General features: G+C 36.4%; 1 protein-coding gene across 2 annotated transcripts in view; it reads left to right on the top strand.

Annotated features, from left to right (window-relative positions):
• GPC6 (glypican 6) overlaps positions 1–23,852 on the top strand; it is an 807,879-nt gene that overhangs the window by 427,320 nt on the left and 356,707 nt on the right. For both annotated transcript variants that reach the window (XM_080577232.1, XM_080577233.1), the window contains exon 3: positions 21,274–21,665. In XM_080577232.1, the coding sequence (XP_080433358.1) occupies positions 21,274–21,665 (392 nt within the window). The remainder of the gene's footprint in view (positions 1–21,273; positions 21,666–23,852) is intronic.

Raw genomic sequence — 23,852 nt, 5'->3', positions numbered from 1 at the left:
TCTCCCCACACTTTCATATACTGGTCTTGAGTACAGACTCTAACTGAGGGCCAGCCTTCAGTATCAACGGCTGCGTCCCCAGTGCCATATCTCTTCAGCCATCTATTATACTAGATACCTGTCTGAGTTACCATGCTAATTTTATCCCTCAGCCTGAAAATTCCATACAATCATTCTGTGATTTCTGTTGAAGAACCAGAGAGAACTGAAACTGTCTTGTTAGGGATATGGAATATAAGCTTTGGCACAGCTCAGCCAAAGAATAAGCGTTCAGATGGTTGCTTCTTTGTCCAGAAGGCAAAGTGAAGAGACCACTGAGGTTTTAGCTTGTATTGTTGACCTTATAGCCTGGCTATTAAAGATAACCAGACTCAGGCCCTCGTGTGCAAACTAGAAGCAAAACTGGGCAGCAACTAAGTAAAAGAGATCATAACTTTGGAGGGTAGGTAACATTTCTGCACTTTAGAGGATCAACAGCTTCCTTTTTTTCCCTGTTCTGATCCTTCACAATCTCTCTGTCCTTCCCAAGGTAATACTCCAGGTGCATGACAAACAGTCTCCCACATCATTAAGACTCTCCTCAGAAAATTAAAAACATGTCATTAGCAGTTTTCTGAAAGACTGGATAAAAATAAAATAATAAAATAAAATAAAATAAAATAAAATTAAAATAAAATAAAATAAATAAAATAAAACAAAACAAAACAAAACAAAATAAAATAAAATAAAATAAAATAAAATAAAATAAAATAAAATAAAATAAAATAAAATAAAATAAAATAAAATAAAATAAAATAAAATAAAAAAGTCAGCAGCTGAGATCAGTATCTTATTGGATAAGGAAGGGAAGAAAACGAAATAGTTCCTTGAACCCTTTTAGGCTTCTTTCAGAGAATAATATGAAGTTGATAATAGTGAAAGTAGTCACATAGTTTATTTTCTGAGCTTTTTAAAACTATGCTTAAAATCCTCTGGTAACAACTGCTATGATTACTTGTTATCATAATGAAATGCCGTCAGTATGTAGTTCAGTCTAAGATAGATGTATCAATTGAGGGGCAACATCATGCTTGCTTGTTTTTCTTAAATTATGTGTTTAGTTTTTTTTCTTGTTATCTGAACAGCCAAAGCGTTATCAGAGATGTGAGCCTGTGATATGTTCCTTAAGCATAAGTTTACTGACAATGTGCTTTTTGGTTCAGCAGTACTTCTTCCAGCATTTACTCAAAGGCCTGTGGCCAAACTAAACATTGATGTCAGAATATTGTGCTAACAAGAAGCATTGCCAGATGATAAAATATTAATTCTTTTACTTTATATGCAGATATGAGAGAAGAAGCAATTATCCCTACTTTAATTGTTTCATAGATGAGTACAATTATGATGTTACTCATTCCGTTTGCAGACTGAATGTAAAAAATAACATCCACATCATATAGTCAGAGATTTCATTTTAAAGTAAACCTTACCAATGTTAGATATATTAAAGCAATAAAACAAGAGATTAAACTTTCATAAACAGTAAGAGCTCATTGTTTTGTAAATGGATGTATAATAACATCTTTGTAGCTCAAATGAAACCATAAAACTGACTGGGCACTTTAGTCTTTCTGCAAACTTTTGATTTATCTTTTTAATCATTTGTTAGCCTTTTTATGGCAATTAAGCATTGAAAATAGGCTCCAGTCTTTTTGCTGCATCACTCTTCTCTTATTGAACTGCTGTCATTTCTTTACAATGATAAGCAATTTAGAGGTGAAAAACAACAACAACAACAACAAATTCAAGTGCATTTGGATCCCACTTCTACAGGTGTTTGTAAATAATGAATGAAGTGATATCGGTTGTTGAAATGTGAGACTGACCTTTGTGACATGTGCAGCAGGGAGTCGATGGGAAACCTTTGAAAAGTGGGAAAGTGGGTATGGCCAATCATGATCACAGAAAGGCTGTAGCTAGAGTTAATATAAATTCTGTGTATGTTACACCAAAGTTACTGTTAGGAGAAGGTTAACTAGATTGAATATCTAGACTGTAATTTTGAAGCTTGCTGCAGGGAAAAAAAAAAAAAAACAAGAAAAGAAAAAACATTACAACTGATGCTGTGGTCCATCTATTACATTATACACCTGCTAATGTTTCAGGGATTAAAAAATAACACCCAGTACTTAAATATATATCATTAACAAGCATAACATAGTGCATGATAGATGCCATTGTTCCTTTAAAAGAATTAAACACTCTTTCTAAAATTGCCTGTGTATGTACTGTAATAGACATTGATAGTGGTAACCATACTTAAGACTGCTAAGCAGTTTCTGGAAATCCCCAATTACTTTAAAGTTCTCCAGCTACGTCTTATGATCAAATGTGTTGTTTTGTTGTGTTAGGTTTTTTTTTTTCTTCTTCTTCTTTTTCTCTACCTCCCCCACCCCACTTTTTTTTTTTTTTTTTTCCTTTTAAGAGAGAGAGATTGTTCATGGCTAGCAAAAGTTACTAGCACCCTCTCGGCCACTGTTTGTCATGTTATGGCTTCAGGGCTAACAGGAATAAAGAGGGCTAAGAACATCTTTTGTCATAACATATCTGTTGACTCAAACTGCCATTTTTTATGTGGCCACTTCTGAGAGTAGAACAGCACCCTTGAGAAAACTGTTCCCTGGAAAAAGAAAAGTAACAACAGCAGTAGAATTTCATTTATTTCCTACTTCAATTCAGCTACATGGAAACATTATCCATCTCTACTTACCTAGTCTACAAAGAGGAGAGAATTTTAACCTGGAAATTTTTTGTTGCTGATAGGATCAAGTCTTTCATATCTTTAAAGCCTAGATGCCCTCAGTGACTTTTTTTTTTGTGTGTGTTTTAATTTAATTGTTTTTAATTTCCAACATCCTGTCTTCATGTTTTTGTTAAAGCATTTATTGAATTTCACATGAATATATTTTAAATGTAGTACTTTAGTCTATCACATCAATTACTACCCTCATCCATTTATTTATTATTTATTTATTTTTCTGACAAATATAATCAGCACGGCTCTGCAAATAAGCCTGGCCTAAAAGTAAAACAAAAAAATCAACATCTAGATATCAGGGAAGAAGACAGAAAATCACAATATTTTTCAGTTGACATAAGCTTTGAATTTTGCATTTTTAGATAATTTTAGATGATTGACAAATCATGTCAATCTGTCTATGTGTTGCCAAAGCATCCTTTACTATATGGTATTCATTTAAATACTTATAGCTGTATGCTGTTTATGTAATATGGAATAAACAAAGGAGAATTTCAGGGTTGAGTGTGAGATTTTTGCTTTCATTTGCTTAAACTACTGACACTGTTTGGATGTAGCTTGTGTGGTATAAATGTTTGTTTTTAGTTCTGTTGACATCATGGTGGGTTAGCAGTGCAGATTAAAACAAATGACAGTTCCTTTTGTGGAAGTTAAGAACTAGCTGATTAATTGTTATTATGTTACACTCTAGGGGAAATCTTGTAATTAAACCACAAAAAGCTACATTAACATAATGTTAAGGGTCTGACTTAATCCCACAAAAGCAAGAAAATTCAAATTTAATGATGAAAAGCATGATGTTACTTGGTTTAGGCCAAGTGCTGTTCTTTGGAAAAGAGCTTAGTCTGACTATTATTATTGTTCCTCTTTGTGATTAGAGCAGCTGCATATAAATCAAATTAAGTCCTTTGATTTTTCTTTGTGCTTGCAGATCAGGCTTTATAAAATAAATAAATAAATAAAATTATTAAGTGCTCAGCTCAGCTGTTACATTTAGAGCTAAGTCTGATGCTAGACTTCATGCTTCCAGGTTCTGGCTTGTTCTGTCTTTCAACCAGAGAATGAGTTCCTCAGCAATTTTTTTTTTTAGTTGCAAGTATATTTCCTGATAGTCAGTTGTAAATGATTTCTGTGGTCATACTTCCCTGTCTTGCTTCACGTGTCTTCAGCCTTTTTATCTAACCTGTATATACTGACTGAAGATTTCAAACACTGTAAAAAAGCCTATGCAGACAAACTATTGAGATGAAGAACACCACTAAAGTTTGTGTTGTTAAACATTTGAGGTAAGTCAGTTATTGGTCTGACAGGGTGATGGCAGTGGCTGCTTCCCAGTTTCCCCTTCCTCCATCCCAGGCCTTGACTCTCAGAGAGCTGCAGCATCTGCCTGCAGCCCAGGTCGTTCACTGTCATACACTTCTCCATGGCAGCTGAACGGAAGCCTTGATATTTTTAGAAGAGCTTGATTTTCTGCAGCTCCCTTTTGTGTGAACAATTTAGGTAACACAGACCTTAATTCTCTAGTCTGTATGATCCTGTAGCAATTTCATAGACTCCTTAGCATCTATCATGGGCAGAAAATTACACATAGGTTGATAGAGTTGGCGGTGAAGTGGCAAAGACAGATGATTATCTGAAAAATTCACATCCTTTATCAGAAAGAGATAACTCCTTCAACATTAACATCCTTCTGTCTCATATGCCTAAAGATTATTTTCACATATATTTACAGAAAATTAATGCCCAGTGCTTAATCCAAACCAGAGATGCAAGTTCCTGAGTGGATCATAAGATTCACATGGAGTGAGTTATTTCTTTGGCATTTTTAAAAATAGACATCATAAAATTAGTTTCAAGAGCTTTTTACTAAAGAAGACAGTAGTGACAAGTGAACTGTGTATATTAAAACATTATAAAAAAAAAGAAACAATTTTAGAAATATTTAGAACTCAGTTATGAAATTTAAACATTGTCAATGGACTGCAGAGATATGATTGCAAATCTAGAAATAGACTCATTTGTGAACTACCAAAGATAAAACATTGAAAATAAGAATATATTTTTCATGTAGTTCTAAGGCTAAAAAAAAAAAAAAAAAGTTATTTTAAAAAAAGTTATTTTCCAGTATCCAGATTTCAGACTAAGTCCAGTACAGATTTCTAATGCATATTCTATCAATTTTATCTATTTTATGCATATTCTATCAATTCTATCAATATTCTATCAATTCTATCTTAGTTATCATACAAACTCTTCAGATGTTGAACTTTAAATATGATATAGTTGTCCTTGTTTTAGGAAGCTGAAATTGCACAATATTATCTGAAAAGGGTTTTTTATTATAAACTCTCACCGCTATAAATATGCAGGAAGCAAATTCTGTAGAAGAAAGTGTTAAATATTTTTGAGAGGGGAAAAATACTAATTTCTAGAACAGTGTTGTCCTGGATCTGAATGTACATCAGCCCTCTGACTTTCTCCAGGCTTTTCTGACTCCTTTTAAATGCACTTCCAAAGTGTTTGATCTGCTTTTCATCCCCTCTCCCTGTCTGTATTGGGTTTATGTGGCAAGGTTTTGGTGGCAGGGGGCTGCAGGGGTGGCCTCTGTGAGAAAAGTCCAGCAGCTGCTCCATGTCAGAGAAGGGCTAGTTCCAGACAGCTCCAAAGGGAACCGCCACTGGCCAGAGCTGAGCCAATAAGCGATGTTTATTGTGCTTCTGTGAGAGCAGATTTAAGAAAGGGGGAAAAAACCTGCTGTGCAACAACAGCTGGGAGAGAGGAGTAAGAGCTACCCCTGCAGCCCCCAAGGTCAGTGCAGCAGGAGGGCAGGAGGTGCTCCAGGCAGGCAGCAGCAGTTCCCCTGCAGCCTGTGGAGAGGCCCCTGGTGGAGCAGGCTGTCCCCCTGCAGCCCACGGGTCCCACACGGAGCAGATCTCCACGCTGCAGCCCGTGGAGGAGCCCCCGGTGGAGCAGGTGGATGTGGCCTGGAGGAGGCTGCGGCCCATGGAGAGCCCCCGCAGGAGCAGGCCCCGGGCCGGAGCTGCAGCCCGTGGAGAGGAGCCCACGCAGGAGCAGGGGGTCTGGGGGGAGCTGCCGCCCATGGGGGACCCGTGCTGGAGCAGTTTGCTCCTGGGGGATGGACCCCGTGGTACGGAGCCGTGTGGGAGCAGTTCTTGAAGAGCTGCTGCCTGTGGGCAGCCCCCACAGGATCAGTTCCGGAAGGACGGCATCCCGTGGGAGGGACCCCACGGGGAGCAGGGACAGAGAATGACTGTGAAGTAGCAGTAGAGATGAAGTGTTAGGGACTGACCACAGTCCCCATTGCCCATTCCTGTGAGCCGCTCAGGGTGTGGGGGGTGGAGGGAGGAGGTTTTAGAGGAGGGTGGATGCAGAGAAGGTGTTTTTAGTTGTTTTGTTGTTGTTTTTGTTTGTTTGTTAGTTTTGCTTTAGTTTGGTTTTAGTTTCTCACTGCTCTAGCTTGTTAGTAATATGTAAAAAATGTCATTCATCTCCCTATGCTGAGTCTGTTTTGCCCATGATGATAACTGTTGAGTGATCTCCCTGTCCTTATCTCAACCCTTGAGCCCTTTTCATTGTATTTTCTCCCCCTTTCCTTTGAGCAGGGGGAGTGAGAGAGCAGTTGTGGTGCAGCTCATCTTCTCAGCTTTGTAAAACCACCACACTGTCTCTCAGAGAGGGGTCCAACTATTAGCATCTCTGCCCACCAACCAGGTCCTAGTCTCCTGGCTAATCCATGGAAGTGCTGTTGGTGGTTGCATGCAGTTGGTACACCTGCAGGTTTAGCTCCCTTTTCTATAACGGGGCTTTTAATTATTTTTATCCTTCTCCTCAATGAAGACCAAACATACATTATACTGACCAGCTTCAATAACATTTATCATCTCCAGCAGGTGAGTTATAATCCTTTAATTTTAATTCCTTAAATTTCAGAGCTAGGTTTATTGGTACTTCTGAATAAGTGCAAGCTACAACATTAGAAGTTGCAGGAGTTTTTGGTAATCTTATCTCATAGGATCCTAACTGACCTATGTAGCACCAGAGAGAGAAACTATCATCTAGAGGAATCTTTCTTCACCACCTGTAAAACCATTTCTCTGTTTGTAGACACCTGACTTAAATATTTGATTTTTAAACATTTTTGTATAGTTGTGCTTGAAAAGCACAATAAAAATGTTCAGTCATGAGCTACATATCTCTTAACATTTAGCTACTACATATTACAGAGCTGGCTGTCATTATACTAGTAAGATTTTTTCACCACGATCAAAAAAAAAAAAAGTTTAAAATTCAAGGCATTCAAGATGCTTATCATTATTGTAATTTCTATGCCTTCCTGCAAATGCTAGGAAAAACTTTTCCACCATCCAAGTACCACCTACCTAAGATGCACTTTTAGCAAAGTTGTCAGCTGCATGCTGAATGAGTATCTCACTATTTTTGCTGAAGCTAGACCCTTGCCGAACTCTGCCTGTTGGGGCCCACTTAATTTGAAATAGTTGGAGTACTGCACAGAAACCAGACGCAGAAGGACACAAAAACTACATTGGCAAATGATCTGTCAAGTGACCCATGAACAAAATCGAGATTGAGTTGCCCTTTGAAATAAACCTATTTGAATTTTATTATCTCTAGAGCACCTTGTGTCTCTAATCTTGTGAAAGGTTAGTATTCCATCCATCAGAGCAAGATTAGAGCTCGAGCTGATGCCTGTGCTTGATGATAACTGAATGCAGCTGTTGGGGCTAGAGGAAGGAGATTCATTACCATCAGCAGTTCAAAGAAAGATTGGGTAAACAGACGCTCAGGGAAGCAGGTTTGCAATATAGACCACATATATTCCAGGTCAGGATAGCAGAAGTCAAAGGAGCATAATGTCAGTGAAGATTTAAACCTTTTAACAATAATCCAAGTGAGGCAATGTTGTCTTACTCCCATCCTTTTACTTTGTGTCACAGATTAGCAGACCCAAATGGCTGCTGCCTACTAGGCTGAAATGCTAATCACTTCCCCTGCATACCTATGGAAAGAAAAAAAAAAAAAGAAAAAAAAAAAGACTGAAGCAACAAATGAGAAAACAATATAAATATATATATATTTTGGACTCATGACAAGATTAATGTCCACTGGACAGGATAGCATAATAGGCAGAAGTGAAGGATGCAGATTCTGTGATATTAAAATATAATGCTCTATTTTTATTAATTCAGGAGTTCTTCTCCCATCTGAGATAAAAATAATTTCTCATGTGTTATGTCTTTTGAAAGCATATCTGACATTTTGAGAAAAGCTTTAGTAAACAGTCATTGTTTTTCCATGTCTTTGATTATCTGAATATTCTAAATTTTATATTATGCTCCAAATTTTATATATGATTAAGATAAAGAGAGTGATGACTTCACTTTTCATTTTAAACAAAGAAATATGATTAAGTTTCTCATTGTTCTGTTGCAATGTCAGCCTCGACATATGCATTGCTTCAAGAATATAGGAGTAATACAAAGGATTAAAATGTGTATGTTTTTCTAACTCTTTAGTTCTGACTAAGAGTTTTTCTAACTCTTTAATCCTGATAGGTCTGGATATGTGCCTCTGGCTTTTCCATCTATCCAGAGAAAACCATGCATTTGTGATATCACATTTGGTTCTGAAGAATGACAAGAAGCCCTTCAGACCTCATGCCAGTGTTTCAGCTGACAGCGAAATAACATGAGACTGTATTTTTTATTTGCTGTCAAACTTCATAATATCACACAGGGAAGAGAATAAGAAAAAAAAAAAAAAGGAGGGTACATCTAAGATTTCCCAGAGACAGAATTATGTTAATATACTAAAATGGTTGTATGCAAAGTAGAAACCAGCTTAATTCGAGGTAAGTTGCAACAGTTTAGGCACACACACATAAAACGTGAAACAATACCAAAATAAATCTCAATTTGCAATAGATCGTACTGATGCTCAGAGTATAAGAAATCACAATTTCCGGCTAAATCAGACTAAATCAGAGCCTGTGACAGAATGTACAAACTGATGGCTTCTCATAATTAGTGAAAATATTTAGAAGAGGACAAAGGAACTGGCTCATCTCTGCTATGAGGAAAGGCCAAGAGAGTTGGGATAATTTAGCCTGCAGAAAAGGGTGAGGGAGGATCTCATCAGTGTATAGAAATACCTGAAGGAAAGGTGTAAAGAGGACAGAGCCAGGATCTTTTCGGGAGTGCTCAGTAACAGAACAAGAGGCAACGGGCACAAGCTGGAACATAGGAGGCTCCCTCTGACCATCAGGCAGCACTTCTGGAGCACTTCTGGCAGCACATCATGGAGTACTGGCACAGGTTAACTAGAGAGGTTGTGGGGTCTCCTCCTTGGAGATCTTCAACGTGCTCCAAGTGTCCCTTCTTGAGCAGAGGGATTAGACCAAGTGACCCCCATAGGTCCCCTCTAACAGCTACCGATCATGTGACTCTGTAATTCTGTGAATTTTACAGCAAAAATAGGTAATAACAGTAACAAAATCCAGGGTATTTACAGTTTTATGAAAAATTCCTATACAACCCTTGTTTCCAAGACAAAATCTGCTGTTTCTTTGTAATCAACAAAAAGTTTTCGATATTTTCTACAGTAACATTTTCAGCTACTTTGCTAATGTTTACTATATTATACTAACACAAGTAAGGCATACATGTAACTAACTAAAACGCTTCATGACTAAATACATATTAGGACTGGATGGCATCTTTTGCAATTGTAGTGACATTAAACAAAAGAAGTCAGTTGAAATGTATTATATATACACATTAAGGGCAAGTATGAATGAACATCTGGTCTGTACAAGAGAGGAACAAGTGACTAATAAAGTAATGTTTTTTCAATGAAAGTGGAGAATATTTCCTAGATAATGGGTTGAATGAGAACATAATTTAATGCTAAACTCTAATATAAAAATCACCTATTGGGAACACATTTTTAGTTATATGGCTTGTAAATGTAGAAGTACTTAAAGTATAAGACCATCTAGGCTGCGTAAAAGTGTGATGTACTGTTGATGATGTTTCTTATTATGGAAAAGAAACAGTGCAATTAGTGTTGCCTAGTAGGTAACACACCTAATTTTTCAATTTTACAGAAGTTATCATTTTTTTAGTATGAGCTCAAATATCCTCTTACAGTTATTTTGGTCATCGTTCAAGGAAGTATGCTGTCTCAATTAAAATCCAGAAGGTGTATTCTTTATTGTGACCATTTCAAAGAAATACCCATTTTTGCTAGCTGTGGTGAGATATCTTCCCCTTATTGTGTCATATGGCTGAATGTTTCTCCCAAGTGACTAAGTATATATAAATTTGTAAAACAAAAAGTTACAGGACAAAAAAAGAAAAAAAAATACTATAATCTCTTAAAATAAGTATTTAAGTATTTTTCTTCCCTATTGCACCAGACTCTTAAAATTTTAGACTATCTGATAATACAGTAGTGGAAGCCCTAAAATCACCTTAGCAAGCAATAAAGCATACACTTACATGTGTATTAAAAGAAAATGCTAGTACTGATCCAGTCTAGTTGCTAGGAAGAGACAGGCTCCCGCAGGATGTGAATAGGAGCCCCCATTTCAAAGCCGAAGCCAGGCTCCTGACTGGAAACCTCCTTTTTCTTCCCATGGGTACATAAAGACAGAGGTGGAGCAAGGCTTCACACTGAAGCTCCTAAGTCAGGTACATGGAGTTGAAGTGATGTATAACCTTGGGTGTATATCGCCCTACAACTTCAGAAGATAGGCAGTGGGAACCCATGTTCTTCAAGTGTGTTAACTGAGTTTTGTTGGCATTGTGAGACTGTATCTCAAGAACCACTGGAAAACTGAAGTTTAACTCATCCTTATCCCTTTTATCCAGCTGTCATTTCTGTGTTTTTCTTTCTTTCACATTCTTTTTATTATCTCCAGCTTTCTCTTTCCTGTTTCATCTGTACCGCCAGTTTTGTGCTTGTTTATCCTCCCACATTTGAAAGCGTCTGTGGTAGTATAGTGCAAAAAGTCAAATATAAGGCGTCTTTTCAGCATGGATCACCGAGGACCCTTCAGCACCTGCCACTCAGTAGAACTGACCAGCTTTCCAGCTTGTTCCTCCTTATCTTCAAGGACTGTCACTCTGAGCTGGAAAGATTTACATGAGAAGAACAGTCAGTGGGAGCTTCAGTTCAGACGTGACACATTGTTACTGTTATGTTTGAAGTAGCTGGAGAAATACCAGAATATTGCACAAAGAAATAGTGTTTAGCACTAAATGGAAAGACTTCACCGCCAAAAGTGACCCATAGTCTCTACTCCACTAGACTCAGGAGGAAGTGTTAGACACGAGTGAAGAAAATATGGCCTATGCCTAGATTCCCCGTCAACCTGTCAGATAAAGAACATGTAATGTGAAGAATTACATCTCTCTGAGAGATGGATGAAGACTGTAAATTAGAGAGTGCAGGCAATTCAGTCTCAAGATTGCAGAGCAGATGGAAGAAGCAATAAACAGTAGAAGGCCTGGAAGTCTAGTAACTGTCGTGCAAAGACAAAAATAAATAAATAAATAAATCCAGAAAAAGGTTCCAGATCTTCTAGTTCCTCCTAAACCAATCCGCTTCTTTTCATTGCAAGACCATAGCAGAGTCAAAGCTACTGTTCATTTGTTTAGTTCAATGAAATATTCTTTTTGATATGTCTAAAAGATCCAGCAGCTAATCAGCAGAACAGCATAGACACACAAATCTTTGTTATCACTATATATCACATGTCCATTTAGACAGAAACTTTGTATACCATACAGCAGCTAATAAATGGGAACGATTCCTCAAATAAAATTGCCCTGAAATTTTAAGGCCACTTCTATGTAGCCTTAAAATCAAAGCAGATTATATTGTTTGAAATCTAAGATAGCCCTAAATATATACCAATCTTGCAAAGATTGTTTTTTCAGTTCATTGTACTATATCATACATCTAGGTTTCCTTCTGACTGGAAAGCTTTCCCAGTAGATGCTCTCTTAGGAGCAGAAAAAGGTTTCTGTCAAGATGGTTGGTCAGATAAAAATCATTCAAGTATCACCTTGATCCAGTGAACTGGTGTCTGCAGATGAAGGCTGGTGTTCACATTAAAGCCATTCAAATACAAACTTTGTTTTCTAATCCCTGATCTTTGAAACATCTAGGTAGGAAGGATTATTGACTTCACAGATCTCCATAGGGGATCGAATATCTTTCTAACATTAGATGAATGCAGATCTGGGATCTGAAAGACTATTTTCTTCCAAAATAATGTATCTTTTCCTACATTTATAGATCATGAAGCCAACTGCGTTATCCTGAACCTTAATCCTCGACCTTATCGTTAACCCGAGATATTATACATTGCCTTGTTTTAAGTCACATATTTAAGTTTTGATTGCCCAAAGCTTATTTCTAGGATCACTTCTGGTACAACATAACATATGTTGGCCATACTACTGCTTTAGGAAAAAATAAAAATAAAAATGAAGAAAATCATCCCTCTAACAAATTAAGCACATTTGATTTCCTGACATTTAAGTTAACTTAGTTTGATGTTATAAAAGAAAAAGAAAGTTTGCCACTACAGTGAGGATTGACCATGTAGCTCAATTTACAAGCAAGAAATTCCGTGGTATCTCTGCATTATTAAAGCAACAAATAAAATTGCGTGCAGTGTCCAAATAGTCAAAAAACAACCAGGTTAACCAGTTTGTATTGCATACTGCTTGGCCTTAATAGCGCACAAGGTTCCTCTGAGTGTGGATGTGGGGAAATGGAGTAAGATAATAAGTAAATTGTCTTGAAGGTGTTTTTATCTTTTTCATTAGCAATGTAAAACTGTAACAGCTGTTATTAGCTGCACTTAGAAGTCTCAGGAAAAGCTATCAACATGACTTCATTACATCTTAAACTTCAGGCTTATATACAAAGGCTTCAGGCCTTATATACAAAATTAATTGTAGATATATAATAATTTCAATAGGAAGTCAAACTTCAAACTGCTCTTACGTCAGGTTTCTGTCAGGTTGCTCAAACAGAAGTCTCTTCAGTTATTGCACCATTATCTGTCTCAAGTTCCGCATCTTAGATGTTTTTGATGTAATGTACTTTTTTTTATAAATATTAAAACATTTTTTTTTCAAAGAGAGAGAAAGGTGAATTCAGATGGAAAGGAAAACTGCAATAGATTTACAGCAGTTACAAAAATAAAACTGTGTAAGTATTTCTCAGCTGTCTGCACTTGCAAGTTTGACTTGAAAGTAGCTGCAGTTCTAATTTTAAATATATCATGTTGCACCAAATCTGAGCTGTGTGATGCCTGTCTTTCTGCACTGGGATTCAGGAACTGCACTTCCTACTGGATATGTGATCCTGTACATGCTTTCAGAAAATAACCCTTCTTGCTTGTGAGCAGAGAAGGGCACATAGCTGAAATGTGAATGTGAACCTCTAAAAACCAAATAAGGCCCAAGAGCAGGTTTTCAAACTCCTCAATGACAACTTTTTACAGTAGTCTATTAAGTTTGAAATGGGAGAAAGAAACAATAAAGACAGTATTCTAAAAGAAAAGAAGAAGTCCTTCTTGTTTCCATATGTGCCGAAGTTCGGGTTGAGATTGCTGCCTCTGAAACCCATTTCCAAAGCATCACTGTTGTCAGATTGTGGTTAGTCATCTCATTGTACATAAAAGTCAATAAGATTACAGTGTTTTCCTCTGGCCAGCCATAACCTTCTTCCATGTGAATGAATCCTTCCCTTGGTCAAGCTGTCTACTCTGAAAAGAGACATGAAGGCATTCATAGGCTTCGGTGCCCCATTACTTCCCAGAAAAACACCTGACCTCTAAACACCGCAGAATTTTCTAACAGTAACAAATATAATCTCTGTTTTGGGACCTGCTTCTTAATAAATAAATAAATAAAAATAAAACTGTTTTTGTTTGTTGGTTTGTTTGTTTGTTTTTCCTTCTTCAGACAGAATATATACATTTTTCTGTCATAGATCAGTTTTATCTGACTTGGACCAAGGCCATTTGTCATTAATTTTCCCCAGTGTTTTTTGGTCCACCTTATGCTGCTCTGTATAAAAAGAAAATAAAAAAAATCTATTAAATTGAAGAGATTGTTTTAGATTATAAATGTGGCAAAGAATTTTCATACAAAATGTTGGATGGTAAATCTCCCTAACTATTGAACTGGATATTTAATAGCCTCTAGTGGTGCATAGAGAAAAACAGAATAGGCTCTATATTTTAAGACAATTGTTGCACAGAGTCACATAGTTTATATATTGTTAATATCATTTTCATGAAAGCTTTAAATGTTTTCTTCAGAACAAACTGTGGTAACTCATGATTTTTTCATGAGGCAATATGCATTTTTAAGAACATATGATCTAAAATTCATCATTCTGAAATTCACAGATGTCCATGAAATGCTACATGTCTGTCTTTGGTCATGGATATTCATGACAATAGTACTGCTGTAAGTGTTTAAATGCCCGCTCATAAATATTCTAGAAGTTGGCTTTGTAATGCCGTGTGACACATTGCTTACATTTTATGAGTACCTCACTTGGGCACTTTCTGCTTGATAATGAAAGTAGAACCTTCAGGGACAGTTATTACTGTATATAAAAATATGTGAAAAGCTATCTCTTTGCTTTCTTTTTATTCCTAGCATTTTCTTTCTTGGTTATCACTATAAGCTCAATAAATTCTTCGAGAGGTTGGGAATTTCAGGTTTTGTATTTACTATGGAGTATATATCATCAATATAAAGTACCAGATGCAAGAGAATGTGAATTGAGATTCTAGTAAATGTTTTTAAAAGTATATTTTAATGTATAATTTCACATTTTCAAGTGAAAGTGACAGGTTTCACCTAATTGCAAGAATGTCAGAGTAGAATCAACAGCCTGATCAAGTTTCCTTCTTAGACACACTAAAGAGGTGTTAATAAATGAACTCTTGCAGGGAAGAAATGGTGAGTTTAGCATGTAAAGGCTGCACCTGCACCCTCTGAAGTTCTCAATAATGTTCTCATTGACTTCCGAGTTGCAGAATAAAGGTTTATAAGCCTTTATCAATGCATGTAATCAGCTTCAGATAGATAACAGATGCTTAACTGTGTATTAATGTTCATTTGTACAAAAACTTCTTTGTATATTGATGTTAAATAATGCCTTCAATTATTTATTAGATTAGGTTCACATTCTGATAATGGTATTTGATGTGTAAATAGCAGCCTATATTTTTTTCCCATTTGCCTGGTCTAACTTGTCTAACCCAGCCCAGAACACACATGTTTATGTTTCCTCCCCACTCTCTTGTCCCTTATCTTAGCACAGGGCAGTGCTGTTTACTTTGTCTCTATGTAAGGAGTAGGGAGTGGATGAGGATGGAGCCTCAGTGTTCTCCCCTTTTTCTGTGTCTCCTTTCTTCCTTGCCTCAAGCTTGCAGAGGGGTCAGCAGCAGAAACTAGACAACATAGTGGGAAAGAAGTCATGGACTCTGGGCAGGAAGCAGGGAAAAAGATCACTGTGAATTGCTATCTATTATAAGGTTTTGCAGTAGTTTGAGAGATGGAGGGATTAAAGGGGGGAGAGAGACCATCATCTTCACTCATGACCTTTCAGATTGTACTGGCTTCTAAAAATGTTAATAGCGTCCAAAAGATTTCATAATCTCATTATATTTAGAGGGATGGGACCATCTAGAAAAGGTATCAATATCCATTAGCAGCTAAATCATTTCATCCATATGTGATTTTACCCAAGACATAGGTGAAGGATGTAAATCACCTATTCTGAAATGTGCAGTTATAGGACACATTTAATTATCTGACCTGTCTTTCTTAGCCTAAGATATGATATTTATATATTCAAAGCGTGTTAAAAAATGAGAAAAATTTTCAGCAGACCTCATAACATTGCAGCATTTGTTGTTCCTAATGGGAGCTGAAATTTGTTTCCCAGTTGTGAATGTTGAGTGTTTCTGAAGGTCAAAGCTATAAGGGACATTTAAAATTAGTTATTCAAACTCACTAAAAAGTAATACCAATGCACTGGTAGCCTCATGCATACAATTTGTTCGCTCTTGAATATAAATATAAATGTAATGTCAAAAATAAGGGGAAAAATGATCTGCTGTAAGTATTTTCCTTACAGCAATTTTTTCTTAATCACAAAGTTAAATTGAGTTCTTTTTGTTTTGTAAGGTTAGGTATTGTTAGAAAAAAAAAGTAATCTCTGAAAACCTAAAATACATAGTTGAAATATGGAAGAAAAAACCCACACATAAACTGTTTACCCACACAGAAACTATTTAGGTTAATTTCACTACAGTTTTAATTAGATAAATCACAATTTTCACTAAATGACACCATTGTGAAATATCTGTATGTTTTTTGTTTGGTTGGTTGATTGGTTTGGTTGGTTTTCTTTAAAAAAATAAAAAGGCCTTTTCAAGAATCCTGTAGAAAGATGAAAAGTTCACTAGAACATTTTTTTTCTTCATGAACAAATAAAGAGAAAAAGAAATAAGGCATTGAAGAAAAGAAGTCAACTGTATGTCGACTTGATGTATGTCATTAACCTAAGTACCTATACATAAAGAACATATTTTATTCAAAGAGGCAGTCAGCTTACAGGAATTCAAATATCCTTCTTACCATCTTACCATCAGCCATATCATTAGATGTGTTCAAAGGTGTCAAATGAATTTAGGTACCTAAATTCCATATACAGTAGGTGCACCATCTTCACAGTAAATGGTAGATCACTAGAATTTGTGAGCAATTTGAAAATCAATGCCGGCAAGCAGAACAAGACTATAATGGGAAACCACCTGTATGTTGTACGGTTGGTGTTAGTCAATGATGGATGAATTCAGTATTTCACCCTAGGCAACATTTTCCATAAAAGCTGATGAAAAATCACGTCAAAAATCTCTGTCCAGAGCCTCTGAAAAGTAGCTGTGCTGCATTTCCTCAGGTAGCAGCGATACTGGTTGTCAAGCACATAAGATGATAACAAGGAAAGTCCTTTTAAAGAGGAAAAATGGGCAGAATATATCATAAATAAATGAAATTGTCATTTAGTATTTTTGGTCTTAATCCTTTCTTTTTGGATATCTTTTTGTTTTCAGGAATTGGCCAGCAAATTATTTCCAGCTTTGCATCTTGTCCTGCAGTTAGATGTTGCTTTTGCTTGTATTACTGATGGAAAAGAAAATGAAGGGAGCTTTTTAGGCTGGGAATGATCACAGAACATCAGCTTCAACATAATACAACTTTGTTTATCTAATTATTGCCTCTAGGTGGTTGTGATTATATTTTGTTGAAGGCAGTTATTACACTGTGTCATGCTGCGGTATCATCCCCAATCCTGATCCACTGATGTGGTGACAACTAGTCATCACTTCAGAATTAGTCTAGCTCCCAGGTTGAATTAAATTATGACACCAGACTACCTATGTTAAAATAGAGTGAGAGAGAAAGCTTTCAGTTTCCAAGGTAGTGGGAGAGCTGAGGAGACTCTATTTTTAATAAGAACAGTACCTACTATTTGGTAAGGGACTCTAGGCAATGCATCATGTCCTTTTCCTTTGTAATTGACTTATCATGGTCAAAAGGTTTAATAACAATTCAGACTTCACTTGCAGAGACAGTTATTATCAATCTTCCATCAGAAATGTACAAATAATGTTTAAAAAAAAATAGAGGAAGTGTTATTAATTGACTGGAAACCCACCATGTAAGCCTATATAGAGCGTGTAATGGTTTCAAATCACATTATTCTCTCTTCTTTTCAGCTGTATGGATTGTAGCTCAGTGTGCCTTAGACGTTATCCTTTTGAGCTACCTCATAAGCAGGCCTGGATGGGCTTCCTGATGACCCTCTGGCTAATAAATGAAAGCTGTATAAAAATGTGTTTGCAACATAAGACATACCCAGGATGTATTCTGTCATATAAATGAATCGCCACTTAAAATTAGGAAAAAATATTTCCAGCATTAACACTGCTCATGACAGCCAATTTTGGCAGGAAAAAAAAAAAAAAAAAAAAAAAAAAACAAGATATATATGTTAAAACACTGTTCAGCTCTGTCATATATAGATTCTCTTCTCCAGTCCTAGTACTTGAGTGCCTTCCAGAAACACATTAAGCAACATGACTAATGTCTGTCTCATCTTCGTTCTTTTACTTTGAGCTGAAATATAATATTATTTTACAAAAGCTATCTGCAAGTTGATGAAATATCTTTGAAATGAACATAAAATCTTTAAATTACTATGAATACCGTGGGAAGAAAAAATAGCCCTTGTGGAAGCAGCTACAGTTTCTCTTGATGTAACTGGACAAGTGCCCAGTTATGTTAGGACAGAATATCTATACAGGAGCGGCATAAAGCAGTCTACCTTCTTGATGTATGGAAGATTTCCTGACTGAGAAAGAAAGTGATCCTTCACAACAGCATTCAATTTGCTGGATGGGAATTAAGACTTTTTTCTAATAAATACAACAGGACTTTTCTCTGAAACTGGAAAACACGTCCAATTTTGTAGCTGTTACTGCTTTATTTTCCTAATCCTGCATAGGTTTACTGATGCAGACAACTGTCTTAAACTGTCTTATGTATCAAAGCATACAGAAGACTAAAGGTCTAACTTTTTAATGTCGTAATAACTTACTTTAAGCAATAGCTCTCAAAGACTAGAGACCTATGAGAAGACTAAAAATTAAATAAATGTACTGCTATTCAGAGGACATTAGCTTTCCCACAGAACACATATGTCTGGTGTCATATTTGGACAAGAATGTAATTTAAGCTCATGGAGTTACTGGTAATGTTTGGATTGCAATATAAATAAAAATTGCAACCAACCTGGTCCACATTGTAATAGATGCTGCACAAGTGCAGAATAAATTTCTGTCCCTTCCTAAAATGTTTGGTTGCCTTCCAACAAACTGACTGTGAGATTGCTAAATAATATGCCTGGACAAAGAAATAATAGGCTAACAATCTCAGACCAGAGGATCTGTCAGCAGCTGAAGCTGTTATGCTTCACTGTGACTGACTTATTCAATGGCATAATCTTTTCAGATAAATAGTGGGATTCCCATAATAACTATGGACAGGAAGAAGCCAGCACGTGAATTGCTTACAGCAGCCTCTTGGCATACAGAACATCGTAGGAGAGAATTTGAGAGGTCTGGGTTCACTGTTTTTGTGATTGTCTTTCACAGTTGTCCTTCAATTACACCGGCCTAAAAGCTTGGCTTCAGCCTTAAAACATACTTTAATTTGAGCCCCAAATTCTCTGCCATCTTTTTGCCTTTCATAGTGCATGAATAGAGAGTTAGATGTATTCAGCACTAAAGGCAGTATACATTATTTCTTAGAGGAAGAAATGCTGACTGTATGAAATAGTAACAAAGATTATTCCGATGTCAAGGATATTAACATGTCAGAGTAAGGGGTGAAAAACAGTTTTGTTTTGCTTTTCTCTAAAACTGCTTTGTCAGAATTAGTGGATAATTTGGAAAAAACGATACAGAAGACCTCTGTACTGTATGTCATGTAGCTCAAGTTATTCCACTTGGCAGAAGAGAAGAACAAAGGAGTTTTTTGTGCTTTTTGTTTTTGTTTGTTTGTTTGCTTTTGTTTTGTTCTGGTTTTGTTTGTTTGTTTTTGTTTTTCTTTCATTTTTATTTGGTGAAAGTTTATTCTTTTCCAAATTGAATTTATGCCATCTGAGGAGCTGTGATTTTAATGACAGTTTAGACATTGATACATCTATTTAAATATATTTTTCCTTTAATAAATGTTTTGATGTAGTGAGTGTGTTCTCAGTGTTCTGTGTATACATTTTCATGATAACCCTTTTGCAGTTATGTGGGAGATCAAAGACTGCAACTCCACACAATCTCTGCCAAAAAGGAGCCGCTGTTTTCTTATGGAGTCTATGCAGCCTAGTCCATAGCGTTTGGTTGATTCTTCTTTCAGGTTATCACTGTTGCACATTCCCAAATTTAGTGTATATTTTTTCTTATGCATTCTTAATTGCCATCCTGTCTTTAGCATTGCAATGGTCCTCATTTTCATGAGTCTCTTTAGCCACAGCAGGACTATATATTTTTACACATTACAGTAATGTTTACAAGGTTTTTACACATTACAGCATTAGTCAAGCCTGTAAGAAGTCAGCATGTCCCTGCAGATAGCACACATAGATGCATCTATGGGCAGCAACCACATATTTAGCATCTGGCGTCCCAGAGCTGGCTACATATTGACTTCTGCATCAGTGTGAATCATTTAACAGCAGCAAATATATATGTTTTGCCAAGGATATTGCAATTTCTTCCTTATTGTATGCAATGCCCCATTTACAGGCCAGAGCAGTCACTGAGCTCTTTTCCAAAGGAGATTTAAGGAGGATGACAAATGGACTCTACAGGAAGATGGAATGCTATGCCACCAAAAGCGTCTATGCCTGCTGATCTAGAGATGCCTAAGGATCTTAGCAAAAGAGATGATCACACATTTCCACTGCCCAAAGAGAGATTTCAGAGATCTCTGCTGTGATTGGTATCCCATGGGCTCAGTTCCCAAAAATAATATTTTCCAGAAGCCAAAATTTAGAAATAGGTAGTGTTATGTGCCTGAGTAGATAAGAGGCACAGAAGCAGTAAAGTATGAAATGCATTTAAAAAAATTTAAGGTCTGCTATTCTAATACCAACAACTAACACAAATTGGAAATAGTAGTCTGGCTGTGACAGAGCTGGTAGAGGGTTCTAGTACAGTGCTTCAGTAGAGTAGCAGATTATTGAAAATGCTAACATTTTCTTAGTGTTACCTAGACAAATAATACTTTAAATGGAATTCTGCTCATTTCGAGACAGGTCTCTTTCAAATTACTTTCAAGAACATTTGGAAATAAATTTTCAGATTTATTTCTGTGGTGTTGTCCTATACTGTAATAACTTCAGATAAATAGAGCCTATCATTGTCTAGCTATATTTAAAATATTAGAATTTTATTTCTATCATATTAATGACTTCACATTTAGCATAACAGATTTAGTAAACTGACTATGGAGGATTTTACAAGAGGCTGGGAATGGCATGTTCAAATAGTAAGTGAAGAAATGGAACAACCCTTACTGAAATTCTAAGTGTATTTTTGTTGTTCAGTGTTGTAGGGTCAACATCTTTCTACCTTGCAGTCAATGGGAAGCCAGGCTATACCTTATTTTTCCTTGCCTCTGAATTAAGCTATTTCTAATCCAAATAAATGAATTTAACTAGCAACAACATATTAGGACAAACTTTACTAATGGTAATGTAGGAATGTAATCAGAAAACTCTTTGGGCTTTACTAATATCTCCTTGCTAACATCTCCTTGTTTTCCCTGCAGAATTTTTCCGAGAACTTCTTGAGAATGCAGAAAGATCCTTAAATGACATGTTTGTCCGGACATATGGCACGCTGTACATGCAGAACTCGGAGGTTTTCCAGGATCTCTTCACAGAACTGAAGCGGTATTACACGGGAGGGAACGTGAACTTGGAGGAAATGCTGAATGATTTCTGGGCTCGGCTGCTGGAGCGGATGTTCCAGCTTATAAACCCCCAGTATCATTTCACTGAGGACTATTTGGAGTGTGTAAGCAAGTATACAGACCAGCTGAAACCATTTGGAGATGTACCCCGGAAGCTGAAGGTTCAAGTGACTAGAGCGTTCATTGCTGCACGGACCTTTGTTCAGGGGCTGACAGTAGGCAGAGAGGTTGCAAACAGAGTATCCAAGGTAATCTAAAATCAGGGTTTCTTAAGCTTGAATTTGTTTCAAACATACTAGAAAACTGAAATCTGATTTTTTTATTTTTTTATTTTTAATATGGGGTGGTGCTTTTCTGGTGTTTTGTTTTGTTTCATTTTTTTCGGGGGGGGGAGGGGGGTGCTGATATACCCATACTAAATTTATAAATACGGATAATAGTTGTTTTTAATTCCTGCTGAAGATATTAAGGCAATATTGACTAGAAAGCATTTCCCTTTGTTTAGGATACAAAAATGAAATATCAATATACACCAATGTTATAGCATGGTAGTGATTGTCATTAGTAATTCAAAACCAGCTACATATATAAAAGATGATGGTCATGATCAGAATTAAAATGTTTAAAGTAAATTTATGCTGCTGTTTGTTAGGACAGCAGAGCCCTCACAGCATTCATTCATCCTGAAACTGGGTGATGGATTTTGTTAGAAATGTCTAGTCATGTTCTTGATGAGAAAATAGACCAAGAGTGACACGTCTGGAGCACGAGCTTTCCCTAAGGACAATTCGATTCACATATATTTCATATTTAATTATTTATCTATGCAAATATTTATGACAATTATAATCCTCGAGGGCTTAATATAATTAAAGCTCTGCAAGAAAAAAAAAAGAAAAAAAAAAAGACACACACAAAAATAATCCATCTCGGTACTAGAAATATGCCTGAATTACTTTCTCTTACACAGTGTTTCAAATTTGTTTTTTTTGTTTTGTTTTGTTTTGTTTTGTTTTTCTGAATTGCTGTCCCAACTAGATATTTGTTCAGTAATCTGGCTATTTCATAGTCCTAGTTTGTAGTGTATTTGGACCTTAACTATATTCTGAATTCTGAAGTGGTTGAGTGACAACAAAATGCCCAAACACTCTCTTCTAGAAAGTAAGCATATGCATGATTTTGATGTTTGCCCTTTGCAATAGTTTCTTGCATTTACAAGCTTAAGCCGTTCCTCTTTGTCAAAAGGACTGACTCTCTTGCTTCATTTAAATCACAGCAAGAAGGTGGAGTAGAGGTGCAGCTGAGTGCTGAATGAAACTGCAATTCAGGTGCTCAACATGATGAGGAAACCTGTCTTCTAAATATTTCTTATCCTGTATGATGTGATATTTTGCAATTAAAAATTCAAAAGCTATGGATGTAGAGAGGTAGCTGACAAGTGAGAATCTGATTTTATATGTAGGACATTGCATGGGAGGAAAGGGTCATTTTATGCTTAAAAGTTGGTGAATGAATTATATGATACTGGTTACCCAGCTAAAACCAAATTTTCTTCCTTCCAAGAGTCTTCCTGGGTTACAGAGCCACCTTTTCCTTTATTTCTGGCACTGTCAATTCTTGCAGTTTCTTCTGAACAATGGCAAGGCATATCCCATCCCATCTAGCCTGGTTGGGGGCAGATATGTTATGAGTGTGCGGAACATGTATATTTATAGCCCCAGGTTTCCTGTGAAGAGCAGTGATGTCCTTGTTTGCCAAGATTTAAGTTAGTCTGCTTAGGTCTGATGTCATTGTTGTGTGTAGGCTTTAGCACTTACTGTATTTTTTGGATCAGACTATAGGGATTAAGCTATGTGAATCACTAAATATATGTACAATATCTGAATTCCAGATTAAGGTGTGAATTGCCTTCCAAAATGTCACTTTCCCTCTGTATGTATATAAATGCTCAGAACATGCAGGTGTCTCCCTTCTCACATACCCTGGAAATAATTTCAACTCACCTGCTGGATTTGGGGTACATAAGCCCTTTCAAGGATAGAATTTTAGACTGCCAAGTGATCCTAAGATCCTATAATGAGAACTATTAGCTCTAGTCATAAAGTGAGCCTTGTTATAGTATCAATTGAAGATGATAATAGCTCAGTAATGCTCCTGGTTGAGTGTATGTGTGTGTGTTGTCTTTTTGTGTGTGTGTGTGTGTGTTTGTTTTTAACATGAAAGCAACTCTTTAAAAGTGCTTGGCAGTTTGTGCAAGATACAGTACACAAGATACAGTACATCTTTGCTTTATGTATAGACAAATAATGACACTCTATTAGAGTACATCTAAAACTCTAACTTCAGTTTTGGGTCCCTACCATGCAAGAAAAACAATGAGTTCAGTGGGTGGCCACAAGGGTGGCCAAGACATTAATAATTGCCCTGGCATAATA

This window comes from Anser brachyrhynchus (genome assembly GCF_964034855.1).
Source record: "Anser brachyrhynchus genome assembly, chromosome: 1".
Lineage (NCBI taxonomy): Eukaryota > Metazoa > Chordata > Aves > Anseriformes > Anatidae > Anser > Anser brachyrhynchus.
Note: the sequence above shows the minus strand (reverse complement) of the source record. Positions and strands in the feature narration are given on the sequence as shown.